Source organism: Abramis brama, assembly GCF_963993115.1.
Source record: "Abramis brama genome assembly, chromosome: 19".
Lineage (NCBI taxonomy): Eukaryota > Metazoa > Chordata > Actinopteri > Cypriniformes > Leuciscidae > Abramis > Abramis brama.
In genome coordinates, this window is record NC_139981.1 from 14145308 (window position 1) to 14160108 (window position 14801).

The following is a 14801-nucleotide window of genomic DNA, read 5'->3' on the forward strand; positions in this document are numbered from 1 at the left end:
GGGCAGCAGTGCAAAGTTTATTCTGTGTTAATTTGATCTAATATTTGATGTTTTTAAAATGTTGTAGATTTAGAATCGCTAAAATTATTGAATATATTTTGAGACAAAGGACTTCTTAATGATTTGTTCAAGCTAATTAAAGCAACAGTTTTTCAATAACGGAAGAATATGTAAAAGGCGCCCCTGCTGTCGGGTCTAAAGGCACAATTATTAACATGATAATAAATAGCTGGCTGACTTTTCCATTTGTTGACTTTACATGGTTAAGATTCAGATGGTAAATATCATATATTAAAGGTCCCGTTCTTCGTGATCCCATGTTTCAAACTTTAGTTAGTGTGTAATATTGCTGTTAGAGCATAAATAATATCTGTACAATTATAAAGCTCAAAGTTCAATGCCAAGCGAGATATTTTATTTAACAGAAGTCGCCTACATCGAACGGCCCGTTTGGACTACATCCCTCTACTTCCTTCTTTAATGACGTCACTAGAACCGTTTTTTGACTAACCTCGGCCCACAGAAATGCTCCCTCAACTCTACCGAAATTCGTTTATGTACTTGCGCACTTCTTATAACTTACTGTTTACTCAGCTCTTACGGTGATTTTCTGAAGTAAAACTGACACTTCATGTTTTGTGTGATGTACAATAAACTTGATTAAACTCATCAGTAATGTTATATGTTATATGTGATACATACAAGCAGATGACAAATACGTTATAATAACCGTAATTAAACTACTAAACTATACCTTTTCCATCTCTATACAGCACTCTGACTCTGTAGGCATTATTGTCCGACTCGAAATGAACACCGTTACTGAGAGTTTCTGATATTATCATCATTCCGTGAGATGAAATTGTCCTGACAGACTGAGCGCGAGCTCGTGAAGCTCCGCCCCCTGGGTCGTCCAGCAGCAGCTTATTTGCATTTAAAGGGCACACAAACAGCGCGTTTTTCTGTGCCCCCAAAAATGACAATTTAAACATGCTGTAAAAAATGATCTGTTGGGTATTTTGAGCTGAAACTTCACATACACACTCTGGGGACATCAGAGACTTATTTTACATCTTGTGAAAAGGGGCATAATACGGGACCTTTAAGTTGGGTGTTCACCTTAGAATTAATCACCGTAATGAAACCATATTTAAAAATCTGATATTAATAACATCATATAACAAAATATGATTTAATGTTACAACTGTAAATCTATATTAAATTATGCCATATCTTTTAATGCTTTCAGAACCTTTACTTTTAAAAATAATTGTTTATGTATTTTTTAAATGTACGTTTATACTAACATTTTAATGACAGTATATTTATTGAACAAAACTTAATTCTTTTATTTATCAAAATAATTCAAGTATTAAATTAGACAAAACATTTTAGCTTAAGTATATATTAGTATAAATAATGTGTGATTTATCATTTATTTTCACACAAAATCTGTTGATCTATAAATGTTCAATACAATTTTTTTCTGCAATCATGCACTAGGAATAGTAAAAAGCACTTTTTTTTTCTTAAAGGTCCCATTGCATGGATTATTGTATTATTTTAGAATGTTTCCTGGGGTGCCCTTATAATGTTAGTATGTTTTTTAGATCAAAATTTGTTATAATTTATTTGTTATAAAAGGCATTTTTCCTAGCCTGATTTTAGCCTCTGATTTGAATGCTCTGTTTGAAGGGGCGTGTCTGTGTGAGACTCAGTGTAAACGCCCACTGCTGTGATTGGCTGCTGTGAGACTTCAGTGTAAGCCTGTTGATCACGTGAACGAGGATCTTATCATTGCAACGCAGTTTCTGCACTCTCACTATGATATCACCAATGCAAATATGATGTATGTACAGTGTGCAGTGTAACAGCATCATTGATTTCATAACGAGTTTTGGCAAGTGTCCAGATAAACTCGCCCTGTGTGATTGACAGCTTGGGCGACTGGAAAAGGGATTGTTCTTTGATCGCTATCTGTATATTAATCACAGATTAAGTACGATTATTTTCATCCTACTAAAAGAAACGACGTGAAGTTGATCGTTTAGTCACTGGCTTGATTTACTGATGCATAAACAGTATTGAACGACTTTGAGAGAAAGATTATCTGTCTGAACTTGAACAATTACACATCAGACATTCACATAACCCACTGGTTCTTCAGATGCTCGGATGAAGGAACTAAAAAAATATCTTTGTGTTCATTTGTAGGCTACATCCAAACACTGAGCAACTGCCATGCTTCGCTCGTTTGCAAGCCATGATGTCTCTCGAAGAAAAATGATTCGGCTGCGCAGTTCCGCCTGGCCTTGAACATGGGCTGGCAAATTTTTGGAAGCGTACATATTAATGATCCCGACTGTTGCGTCACAGTCTGTGTTATGTGGAGATTCGCCTATTTTTCAGGGGTGTTTTTTTCAAAAACAAGATTTAAATAAGGAGGAGAAAACAATGGTGTTTGAGACTCACTGTATGTCATGTCCATGTACTGCACTCTTGTTTAACTATGCCAAGATAAATTCAATTTCAAATTCTAGGGCACCTTTAAGGTGTGCCTTTAGCCCCGCTGTACCCTACTAGTTGTTAATGTGGCTTGCCATATCGGCGTCTGCGCAGCCAATCCAACTAGGGAAGTGCATAGTGCGCAGTCAAATTCAAATTACACAGAAATGAAATGAGAAATGTCAAGGTACTTGTAATAATTAATGTGTTTACTTTTTCTTTGTTGAAATGGAAAGTAAATACATACTTTTTTGAAATCCCACGAATTTTTTTATTTCATACTACAAGATTCACTTCAGTAAGTCAGACACTTTGGAGTTTCTTTACTCTCGATGTTCTCCAGCATTTTGAATTGATAGCCGTTTCTATCCCATTAAGAAACAAGGACCTAACGTTACTTCTGACAGAATAAATCAGCTCGTTCTGACACGGTTTAGCTCAATTTTTTAAGAGATTGAATGACCAGTATCATATTATTCTTTAAAATGGACGCCGCTTGTATTTACTAAAAGTTCACGCAACTGATCAACCTATGAAAGGGTAATCCCCTGCACGCAGTGGGAATCTCCCACGAACAAGGAAGTTTATTTCCAACAACAGAGAAAGAATAACACTTCTTCGAGAGAATTTACGCTTTGACTATATATGACTAAATATTTTTTGCAATTAACAGTTTAGTTATTCATAGCTTATTAGCAAATATCCTATGTGAGAGTTGTGGTCAACGCGACAAGAGTGTTTACAACTTCACTAGTAATTACTACGTCACAGGGATGGCCCATAGGAGGTGACATCATCGTAAGCTGTGGCACTATTAACTGAATTTGCAACATGATAACCTACACTACATGTAAAGAATATATGTCCCGTTTTCTCTTTAAAAATCATCGTTGTCATGAACAAGAACGTTTTGGAAAAGTGGAAAAAAAAGACAGGAGCCACTTGGGGTTTTGTGAATTTTATGTTCTCAAATGTAAAGAAGGCAGTTTACATTACATACAAAAATACCCTTTCAAATACAACTTTTGCCCTACAAAAGAATATGACAAGTAGATTTTTTTTTAAATTGTCCTAAAGGTAACAGGAAGATTCAAACTGAGCGATGAAATGAATGTCTAGAAAAAAATGTTGTTAAACTGCAATACCTGTGATATAAAAAATTATAATGGTACAAATAAATAAAATGTTAAGAAACCCCAAAATGAAGAGTAAGCCTATGTTCTCTGTACACCCCAACAGGGCAGGACAGTAGGTTGTGGAAAGAAGGGGGGGATGGAGGAGGAAAAATGGAATATAAATGGAAAGTGTTCAAAGTTAAAGTTCAAGAGACACTGCCATTCAGACCTCCATGGGAGGCGCAGGGGGTGACGCCCTAGACGCAGGAAATTACAATCATGCACATGCACACGCAAAACCAACATGGACTCGTTTATCATTTAGCAAACTCACAGTTAAAGCAAACCTGCTTTGAAATGTAGGCCCAACAAACCCAGACCTCAGATCTAATACTGCTCTTTTGTTCTGAGCTGATAACGAAACTATGGAGTGGCAGCAGCGTTTGTGACCTGTAATGGGAGTCATGGTTTTGAGTTACTAATGCTGGTCCATCTACACACTCGCACACATACGCACCCCACACAAAAGGTCCTCCCAGAAACTGTACCAGAATCAATACAGCCATTACAAAAAGACTGCAAGGAAAACCTTTGGACAAACAAAGAATCTCATTTACAGTGACAAACAGGACAATTTTTTTTCAACTTTTTTTGTTAATAAAAACTACATTAAGGTGGCATAGAAAGACTAACAATGATTTTTAAAGTTATTTACAAACTACTCTACTGTACAAGTTGTTTCAAAAGCTCAAATAGATGTCTACGCAAGCATTCGGACACAGTAAGGCATAAAAAAAAAAAAACTACTTGGGAAGAAAAAAAACAAAAACAAATCAATACTTTACACTAACTCTTTAACAAGCAGGAAGACCAGCCAAATATCAGTAGCAGTTTAAAAGCAGCACTGCTGTTACACAGGTGTGGTTCCACTCTTTAAGGGAAAACCTGTGTAGACAAATGCTCAAGAAAAGGAGAAAAAAAAATAGATTAAAGGGCAAACCCAAGAGTGGCAGCAACAGTAACAATTCATGTCACCTCTAGATAGCTCACTGTTATCGGTTAAGGGTGAGCCTGATAGAATTTTTAATCACACGGAGGTTGCTTGTGGGGATTGGGGAAGATGCATCCGGAAGCTCTTTACTGGGTAGTCTCTGAAAACAAACGACTATTAAATTAATTTCAATTTTGACATTCAATTATAATAACAATTGCATGTCAATTACCTGTGATCTTGATGTATCGATTGTTGGTATTGGCATAGGTTTGGTTGCTGCAAAACCCTCCTGTGTCAAAGAGGGGGTGGGGGGGTGGGGGAGGGTGTTTTCAAGAAATTTGTTTTTGCACAAACATTGCGTGAGGTCTTATTGTGTTGATGCAAGAAAACTGTGTCAGTTTCAGTGAAATGATCCAATTGTGGTGTACACCTGTGGTTAATGCAATAAACATGATGAAAAAAATAAATAAAAATACACTCACCACTGTTTGCCCATCATCACCATCCAAGCCATTGGTAGTTGGAGGGTTCGGTTCTTTAAACGCAGAGTCATCAGAAAACACCTGACACATATTAAGGCATGCTTGAAGTTAAGGCTGGATTGGATTTTTCCATTTTTATAAGGGTTCCTCAGAAATGAAGAGGTTGACCATTCATAATGGATTTCTTTTTTGTGTGTGTGCTTTTGAATGGTATAAAAAAAATGCAAATAAAGAGCTTTGTGAGACCTCTGTGTCTTTGTGCCTCTTAGGTGGATCCTCCAGAGATGGAGAGTGAGGTCTCTTTGGTGCTCCACTGACACTGTTGGGCAGGTCAGTTGGGCTAGGGGAGGAAGAGGTAATGCGTGGTATCACACTGCGGCCCACCACTGTAGGAATGGTGTTGCCAGCGGGAGGTGTTGGGGGCTTGGCAACTGGAGTGGCGATGGGCTCTGAAAAGAAAAAAGTACTAAATTAGTGGAATCAGAATGAATTGCAACTTACAAAAACACCAACAAATGTGTTTCCCCATTAGAAAAACAGGAACAAGTCCATAACAGAAGATATGATGGCACTTACTGGAGCCGATGACTGGAATGGACATTCCCTGTTCTGGTTTTGGAGGCGACAATTCTGATGCTGGTGGGCTGTCCATGAATACAAGGACTGGATGACTGGGTGGGCTGATACTACTGAAAAAAAAAAGAGGGAGATAAAAGAAAGGGTTAATACAGAAGAAGCAGAAGGTTACAAATTACTGCCAATGTTGAAAAATTAGGTAATTGTAAATAATAAGTTAATTTTATCTAACAGCATTTTGACACTACGGCCAACTCATATTTTTGCATTTCTCGTGCTTGTGAATGAGGCCATACAATTAGCTTGACCACAAAAACAAAATAAAAAAACCCTGCAATTTGTGACATTTATCATTTGTGCACTGAAGCAAGAGAAAAAAATAAAAAAATAATCTTGTTTTCTCTTCCAACCCCTAGACCTCTTAAAAGCCTGCTAAAAGTCGTGTGATACAATAAATTGAAAAATGCAATTTCAGTCCCTTGGGCAGGTATTTGAGATTCACTTAAAAAACTCACAATCTTTCAGGAATCCTTTAGAATCCTTTGGTGTAAACCAGCTAAATCAGGTACAATAAATCACAAGTATTTCATCCCAATCAGTGACACTACCTTTCTTCAGGTGTGGAGACTGGTTGGCATGGTTGGCTGACTGGTGTAGGCGAGCTGAACGGGGTGCCAATGTCTGTGTCCCTGGAGCTGTCCAGCTGACTGCTATCCAGTGAGCAGCGCTTAGACCCACCACCATTTGAGCTTCGGTTTATATCTCCCAAACTCTGCCATGAGATAGAGATAGGTTATGGATATAGCTTCTTTAGAGACTAAGAGCAAGAAGACTATGTGGTTTTACCTTCTTCTTCCTCTGCACAAGTTCAGGAGGCAGGTAATGATGCAACTGTTTCTTCTTCACATGTGTGGCCTCAATAGTCATGCCATCCTTCAGCATGTTGATGTTGCTGGCCTGCCTATAAACTACAAAGGAAATCCAGCTTTTAGACATTAAAAGACCCTACGTGTCCTCTACATCCAAAATAACCAGTAACTTTAACAGGACAATGGAGGAAAACAGAATGCACAGGCAGAGCAGCTTACCAGTATCGGTGAAGGACTGGATGTCATAGGTCAAGTCAATATTCACACAGTCAGAATTGTCCAGTTTTTTGAAGCTGATTCCAATAAACCACATGGAAACAAATTCATTCCTGTGAAAAGAACAGCATGCAAATTTATAAACATTTTTAATTTCTCTATATTAGTCCATATATAGAGGCCATTAGAAATCAGCAAAATAAATATAGGCATTGTAAAATGGTGATTACAGGTGGTTGTATGAAGCAGAAGCTGAAACCCTGAGAACAAATATAAGATTAAAATAATAATCGGAGCAAATCCAATAGTGTCCTCATGCCTTAATGAACGAAACATTAGCCTCATGTTTGTTATTATGGCAGGATGACAATACGATAGATAAAAAACAACAATAGAAATGTCAACTGGTAGAGATTTTGCCATACTGTCTGCAACATGATAGATATAAATCTGTGCAGGACAGCTTTGCATTTACAGGAATCATTACCTTACGTTTAACGAGAGTTGGTCTTTTACATAGGCACTTCGTATGACAAAAAACAAAACAAAAACAATTTGCATTCAACAAGTTCCAGATAAAAAAATAAAAATGACATAATACATTTCACTTGTAAAAGAGTTCTTTCTATTATTATCCAAAAATGGTACCACATGTTTATTTGAAGTGCAGAGCATTTTCACTATGAATGAATATAAAATTTAAACCCTACAAAGAAAACAAAAACAAACAAACATTATATTGTGATAAAATTACTCATACCTAGACAATTTGTTGGTCACACCACCCACTATCTATTACTTACTCATTGCGGTTCTCTTTTGAACCGGGAAAAGACTGTGGGTTGACATGAGCAAGGGTGATGTACTCATTGCGCTCCAAATTTCCAACCAACACTCTTATCTTTGATTCCACCAGTCCAATCCTGTGGAGGCCAGAACATCATTATTTGAGGAGTCTGTGGTTCCAGAAACAGAACCCAATGAACGGATTTCAGAATGTAGATCGTGAATTTGAGTTTAAGTGTAGCCTTTTCTATTATTATTATTATTATTATTATTGTAATGCTGTTTAAGTGGAATGAAAACATTTTAGTACAAACCCATACAAACAAGCCAAACTATAGTCCTTTTTTGGGGGATGGGGGGTAAATTTTAAATCTCTGACAACTATTACTAAGTCCAATTAAAATTAGAACAATTTTTGCAGACACACAAAAAAAGAAGCAGCAATAAATGAATTTGACTAAGATTTTACCACTCTAGATGGTTTTCCTCAGTGGATGCACTGGCAGTAAGGACAATGTAATGCCTGCAACAAACAAACCAACATTAAGTTCAATCTTTACTGGAATTTATCTCTGATATGACACTATGGATAACCACTTACTTGTACTTCTGGAAAAAGTTGGGAGGTTCAAACAACTTGGACCAGTCTGCTTTACCCAGAAGAATTTCATCTGTAACAGTGAGACCTTAAAACAGAAAAATTGGAAACATGAGCAATGGTCAAGGGAGATGGCCAATATCTGACCTGCTTTGATTTAAGTTACATACCATTCTTGAACTCTTCACTCATGATGGTGCGTGTGGAAGTAGACACATTGTAGGTAGAGTTCTGTTGTGGGTATGCAGGCGTGATGATTGGCATCAGGTGATACCTGTCTGATGGATTCACCTGAAAGTAAAACAACAGAAGGTAGAGTGAAATCAGAAAACTATCATAAAGCCTAGAAAAACTGTATACAATGAACATCATAATACTAACCCGCGGATCCCAGACTGGCAGATTCAAATTGCTGTCTTCAGGTTGTTTTAAAAGCACAGCGTTTGGCCATTCCCTGATGAAGTAAAAAAAGAATATGCAGTGAAGAGATGAGAGGGGGAAAGCAATGGACATTCCATGACTACAGGATAAGGACTTGGACATTAACAGCACACAATACGTGAAGTTTCAGTTCCACCATATGAACCACATGTGCTGTGATCTCACCATTTAGAGAAGACCAGAAAGAACTTGTGCACAAGTGTGGCGGCAACAGCATTTGGGTAGAGCTGACATGTTCTGGCCACCAGCATAGCCCAGGACACTCCACCCAGAAAGCCTAGCATGTTGGAATAGATTCCACGGCCTAAAAAATAAAATAAAATAAAAAAGTCAGTGGATTGCATTCTTAGCAAAGCTAAGATTTAGAATAAAAGAGATCAGAATATCAAATCAGACATCAGAAACTAGTGGTTAACACATGCTAGGACACATTGAGCAGGGGTGCTCATGAGTGCAAAGCATTTTCATCAAGTAATTTCCCTGTCCCATTTCACCTTTTTCTCCCCATCATTTCTGTCCTTCTCTACTCGATCAATAATAATAATAAAAACTTCTCAAAAGGCAATAATTTAAATCACACTTACGTTTGGCCCACAATTTAATCGCTCTCAATGTTAATCTGAAATTCTCTTTATTAGGCACCAAATATAGGATCTCATCTGTAACACGGCAACCTGCAAAATGTACAAAACAAGTAAATCTATGAAACAATAGAGAAATTAAGACTGTACATGTGACATAAAAACAAAATCTTGAAGGTTATTACCGTTTAGACTGCGAATGCATCTGATGTCCAAGTTTCTGAGGAGGGAGTCTCCTCTAAGGTCCAGGTTATCAGGAATGGACTGTAGAGCCAGCCTGGCAAAGAGCAGATCAATCTGAGGGGGTGAAGAAAAAAAGTAAGTAAATAAATAAATAAATAAATATCATGTAGGCTTATATCATAAACAATTTGTCATCAAATGCTTTACCTCAATGCCATCAAACTTGAATTTGATCACTGGCACAAAAGCATCCTCCACAGCCTAAACAGGAATTATACACAAGATAAAGTCACTCTTAAAACAAAGCAGTGGCAGAAATGATGAGTAATGGAAAAGGTACTCACCCGCAGATCCTTAATCTCATCATGCCGTTTTAGTTTTTCGAAGAAAGATGAAAAAAAGTCAGTTCTTTCAACATGACGTGGGGCAACACACAAAGCATCTATATCAGCACCTAAAGGAAAAAAACCCCCAAAAACATATTGATATGCAAAGGGTACATATATTCCTCTTTATAATTTAAAAGATCTACAACATTAAGAAAGTCTTTTAAGAATTTTCTACTGCTACAAGAAAGCTCATCAAATGTACCTTTTGTGTGCACTCCCAACCTATATGACCCAAAAGTAAAGATTTTGCCACCAACATTCGCAACTGCTGACGGTGGAAGATTCTGTGAGGCAAAAGAGACGATTTAGAAATGCAACTTGTAATTCTTGATTAAAAGAAATGTAAATTCTTGAGTCTTGCCATAACAGGTGATGTGACGATGATGTAATGGGCCAAGAGACCTGTAGTATTATTTACCTTTGTTTCACTGATTTCTGAAATCCACTCCTTAACAAATGAATTCAGCTTCCCAAGAACTGCAAGCCTATACAGACACAAACATCTCTCTTAGTCATTACAAACATAGAAGACACATAGAAGTGAGCCAGTGTATGGCAAGATTGCAATATTCTTTCAAATTTTATGCTTTTAAGTAAGATAGAGTGCCACTCTGTCATGATAAATCAGGTCTTGTGTCTTAATCTTCTTGAAGAGAAGATTGCGTGTCTTGAAAGTCTGTGGTTCAAGACACAAGTCTGTGTCTTGAAAGTCTGTTTAGTTCACTTACACATACTAGAATGGCATACAGATACACAATAAGCCTGATAGCTTAGCTTATACACTACACATTTACACACACATATCTACCTGTATTTACAATAAGTAATTATGTAAAATGTTCAAATATTCCAGATATTAAAAGAAAAATCTAATTATATATAGAATTGAATTGTTTTATTATGCACTACATAGTAAGCAATTACATACATATTTTAAATTTGATGTTTCACCAAGGAACAAATCTCCAAGACACTTAATAATATTTTATAATATTTTCAGGGTCAGTGTTGGTCCCATGACTATCAAGTGGTTAGTGCTATTTCAGTGACATCTAAGCCAAGCAAGAACTGGAGGCTGCCACCCTGCGTTTCAATTTTCAGCAAGATTTTAAGCAAATCTTTGGTTTAAATCAGTTGTAGCCTGCCTCTCAAGTTCACATACTATAGGAGTGACTAAATGTTGGAGGGTGAAACCTCAAAAATGACAACCTAAAAGGGGCAATTCAATGCTGGCAAGACAGGATTTTAATAAAACTTGTCTTTCTATGGGGTACTAAATCTGAATTTTTTAAAACTGTGCTACATGACTTTAAAAAAAAGAGAAAAAAAAGAGAAAAGGGCTATGCCCTAAAAAAAAAAAAAAAAAGTGTGTTACTTCAACACCTGTAATGCACTGGGCTTGTTGCCTTTCCAAAACATACAAAAATGCTCAAGTATGATCTGTAGCTTCCATCCGACGGACTTAGCTGACAAATAAACAGGGATATCTGGATGCAAGTAACATTGAGAGAGAATACACATTGGTCATTTAAGGACTGGATAGTGTTGATTGTTGCACTGTGTCCAAACAGTCATATAGTTTCCAATGTCAAAAATAATAATAAAAAGTTCAACATCACATTTTCAAAGACAGTAACCAATAAAAAACATTTTGCATATACAGATAGCTCCAGATATGTTGACTGTAAAGATCCTTCAAAGGTTTATGTTGGTACTTTCATCAAAGACACTAGACAGATAGCAACAAACATGTGGCAGTCTGCTATGCACAAACCCCTGTCTCTAACCACTGGAAAGTTCCATAAATGAAAGCCCTCACCTGTGATTGAGTTCATCTTCACCCTCAAACACTCCAAATGGTTTCATAGCCTCAGTGAGCTTTTGAGTGTAGATATGGTCAATCTCTCTGGGAAAGGCCAGGCTGATTGAAGATGTGATGCCATAATGTTTCCGAGGCTGCTGCCCGCCAAGCGTACTGTCACCAGTCCTGCAAATGAAGACATCATGACAATAATAATAGGTTCATTGTGCACTGTAGAGACATTAAATATTAAGATTAATAACAAATCAAAATACTATTGAGCTAAAAAAAAGCCTAAAAGCTTTTTAAAAATTAAACAAGCATAAACATATGACATATATTATAAAAATATGACAGTACAAAATAGTAATATGTAAATATGTATGTCACACATAGGCTTATATATTATGTGTATATGCTTAACTCGATATAAACAATGGCAGATCATATTCTACATTCAAATACGCTTCGTTTCATGAAACGTAAACAAGCATTGAAAGAACCGTGCATTGCCCAATGTTTGTGTAAACAAAGGCAAGATTACTTGGCAAACACCACCGAAATACTTTGTTTAAAAGCAACGGACTAAAGCATGCGTGTATTTAACCACTGTCATGTAATCATTTATTAAATTAAAAACACAATCACGCCGTTTATCAGCTACAGTCTGCATTCTCTCACCGTTATCTTAATAAACTGGCTAAACTAGCCTAGCCTAGCATGGCATTTTTTTTAAATCAACAACTAACCCGTTTACCCTACTAAAATCACTTTGGGGCATGGAACACTTACGTTGACATCTCTTTCATGACCTTGCGTATAAATATCCACTTATTTTCAGAACAAACACGCAGAAAACATGTAAACTCAGCCAGCAGCAGCCCCGTCTCAATTTATAACAATAGTTGTTGCTCCAATATGGCGCCCACCGGACAGACATCTCCCGACATGCTCTGCGCCCTGACACTAGCAGATGAATGTTTTCTTCTTCTTGTTGTCACTGGCCTCTCACTCCTTTGGAGTATTACCGCCACCTACTGTACAGCCTACATGGGTGATGCATTTGTATATTCCTTTTATTTTATATAGCCTACATTCCTTCCCTCTTCTCTCCTTTTATTTGTGGATGTAATGCCTCACCCACCTTCTCCTGGCGCTGCGTGTTCAGCTCCTCCAACGTCCGCCCTGGGCTCCTCAACCATAAAGGTGGGCAGAAGCATCACAATCCTCACACATTAGGCTATAGCCTATCCTATGCTCTAATCCTGTATTCTTTAAAAAGGTTAAAACAGCCCCATATATCTGAGAATCTCTCAATCCCTTTCCCACTAGGTGCGTGACATTTCAAATATCAATTACGATTTTATTGGACTACAGTGAGAAGAGCAGCATGCGAGACGACTATCAAACAGTCATTTTTTTTATATTATTGAAGAAAATCTGCACTCTGGTAAAAAGTAGGAATCCTGAAGAGATCGGGGCTTGGATATTTCTCACAGTAGGCTGTTTATTTTTGAAAGTCAAATCATAGAAATGTATTTTAAGATTTTTGTTACCAAAAAAATGCACATTTCCTTACTGGCCTGGACATAAAAAGTATTTGAACACACGATGACCATTTGTGACAACGTGCCCCTCGCTAGCTTGCAACATCACGTGACCAAAGCTGCGTAAATAGTATACAACCGACTGCGTGACAAGTTTGGTCCTTTTTCAACATAATATGTGGGATGATCGATACTGAAACTTTTTTTGGACAGTAGCCTACTGATGGGTGAAAGTGATGTAGTTGAACAAATAGCCTAACAAACGACATAAAACAGCTTCCCAAGAACTAGCCTACAGAAATCTTCTGTGGAAAAATACACAGGGTCTACTCCTCTGTATTTAGTAACTGGTATTGAACATTTGGCAAAAAATAACTTCTTATTGTTTATAATACTACTTGTCTATCCGTATATTACACTGACAGGGATACATTTTTATCTGTTAAAAATCAGGTGTCTGTGATTTTGGAGGCATGTACGGCCTGCTTCATTTTTAATGTAGCCTACGGTGGAGTGATACATTTTAAATAGTTTGGAAATGGCTTTAAATCCCCTTTCAGACTCATAAGCCTCAACAACCTTCCTTTTGAGTGACCTAAAATTGAAAAGGCAGCTTTATATTTTCTTGTTGTATGAACAACATTGCAAATATGTGTAAAATTTAATTTGGAAAATATTTCGTTTCTATTAAATTGCATTAGGTTTGTTTGTTTGTTTATTTTTATTTTTTTATTCATTTTCAGTCTATTTATTTTAATCTTCATTATTTCAATATATATATACTTATAGGCTATAATTAATATTTAACTATATATATATACAGTGAGGAAAATAAGTATTTGAACACCCTGCTATTTTGCAAGTTCTCCCACTTGGAAATCATGGAGGGGTCTGAAATTATCATCGTAGGTGCATGTCCACTGTGAGAGACATAATCTAAAAAAAAAAATCCAGAAATCACAATATATGATTTTTTAACTATTTATTTGTATGATACAGCTGCAAATAAGTATTTGAACACCTGTCTATCAGCTAGAATTCTGACCCTCAAAGACCTGTTAGTCTGCCTTTAAAATGTCCACCTCCACTCCATTTATTATACTAAATTAGATGCACCTGTTTGAGGTCGTTAGCTGCATAAAGACACCTGTCCACCCCATACAATCAGTAAGAATCCAACTACTAACATGGCCAAGACCAAAGAGCTGTCCAAAGACACTAGAGACAAAATTGTACACCTCCACAAGGCTGGAAAGGGCTACGGGGAAATTGCCAAGCAGCTTGGTGAAAAAAGGTCCACTGTTGGAGCAATCATTAGAAAATGGAAGAAGCTAAACATGACTGTCAATCTCCCTCGGACTGGGGCTCCATGCAAGATCTCACCTCGTGGGGTCTCAATGATCCTAAGAAAGGTGAGAAATCAGCCCAGAACTACACGGGAGGAGCTGGTCAATGACCTGAAAAGAGCTGGGACCACCGTTTCCAAGGTTACTGTTGGTAATACACTAAGACGTCATGGTTTGAAATCATGCATGGCACGGAAGGTTCCCCTGCTTAAACCAGCACATGTCAAGGCCCGTCTTAAGTTTGCCAATGACCATTTGGATGATCCAGAGGAGTCATGGGAGAAAGTCATGTGGTCAGATGAGACCAAAATATAACTTTTTGGTCATAATTCCACTAAACGTGTTTGGAGGAAGAAGAATGATGAGTACCAT

At 37.2% G+C, this 14801-nt stretch overlaps 1 protein-coding gene across 3 annotated transcripts; it reads right to left on the reverse strand.

Moving 5' to 3' along the window:
- Positions 1–3447: 3447 nt before the first annotated feature.
- Positions 3448–12487, reverse strand: papolg (poly(A) polymerase gamma; the record flags this gene model as incomplete). Of its 3 annotated transcripts, none has more annotated exons than XM_084093202.1 (22): positions 12329–12487; positions 11555–11722; positions 10154–10220; positions 9938–10019; positions 9691–9800; positions 9554–9607; positions 9349–9460; positions 9167–9256; positions 8748–8886; positions 8523–8595; positions 8312–8432; positions 8145–8229; positions 8013–8066; positions 7561–7680; positions 6761–6870; positions 6519–6640; positions 6281–6444; positions 5673–5782; positions 5343–5545; positions 5097–5177; positions 4844–4903; positions 3448–4771 (listed from the first exon to the last, which is right to left on the reverse strand). In XM_084093202.1, the coding sequence occupies exons 1-22, from the start codon at positions 12343–12345 to the stop codon at positions 4673–4675; spliced, it is 2241 nt and encodes a 746-aa protein (XP_083949328.1). In that variant the 5' UTR covers positions 12346–12487. The 3 variants fall into 3 exon arrangements, with proteins under 3 accessions (XP_083949328.1, XP_083949327.1, XP_083949329.1); XM_084093201.1 differs by having other exon boundaries at positions 5673–5785; XM_084093203.1 differs by lacking the exons at positions 3448–4771; positions 4844–4903; positions 5097–5177; ... (8 more) ...; positions 8312–8432; positions 8523–8595 and having other exon boundaries at positions 8744–8886.
- Between the last annotated feature and the right edge of the window lie 2314 nt (positions 12488–14801).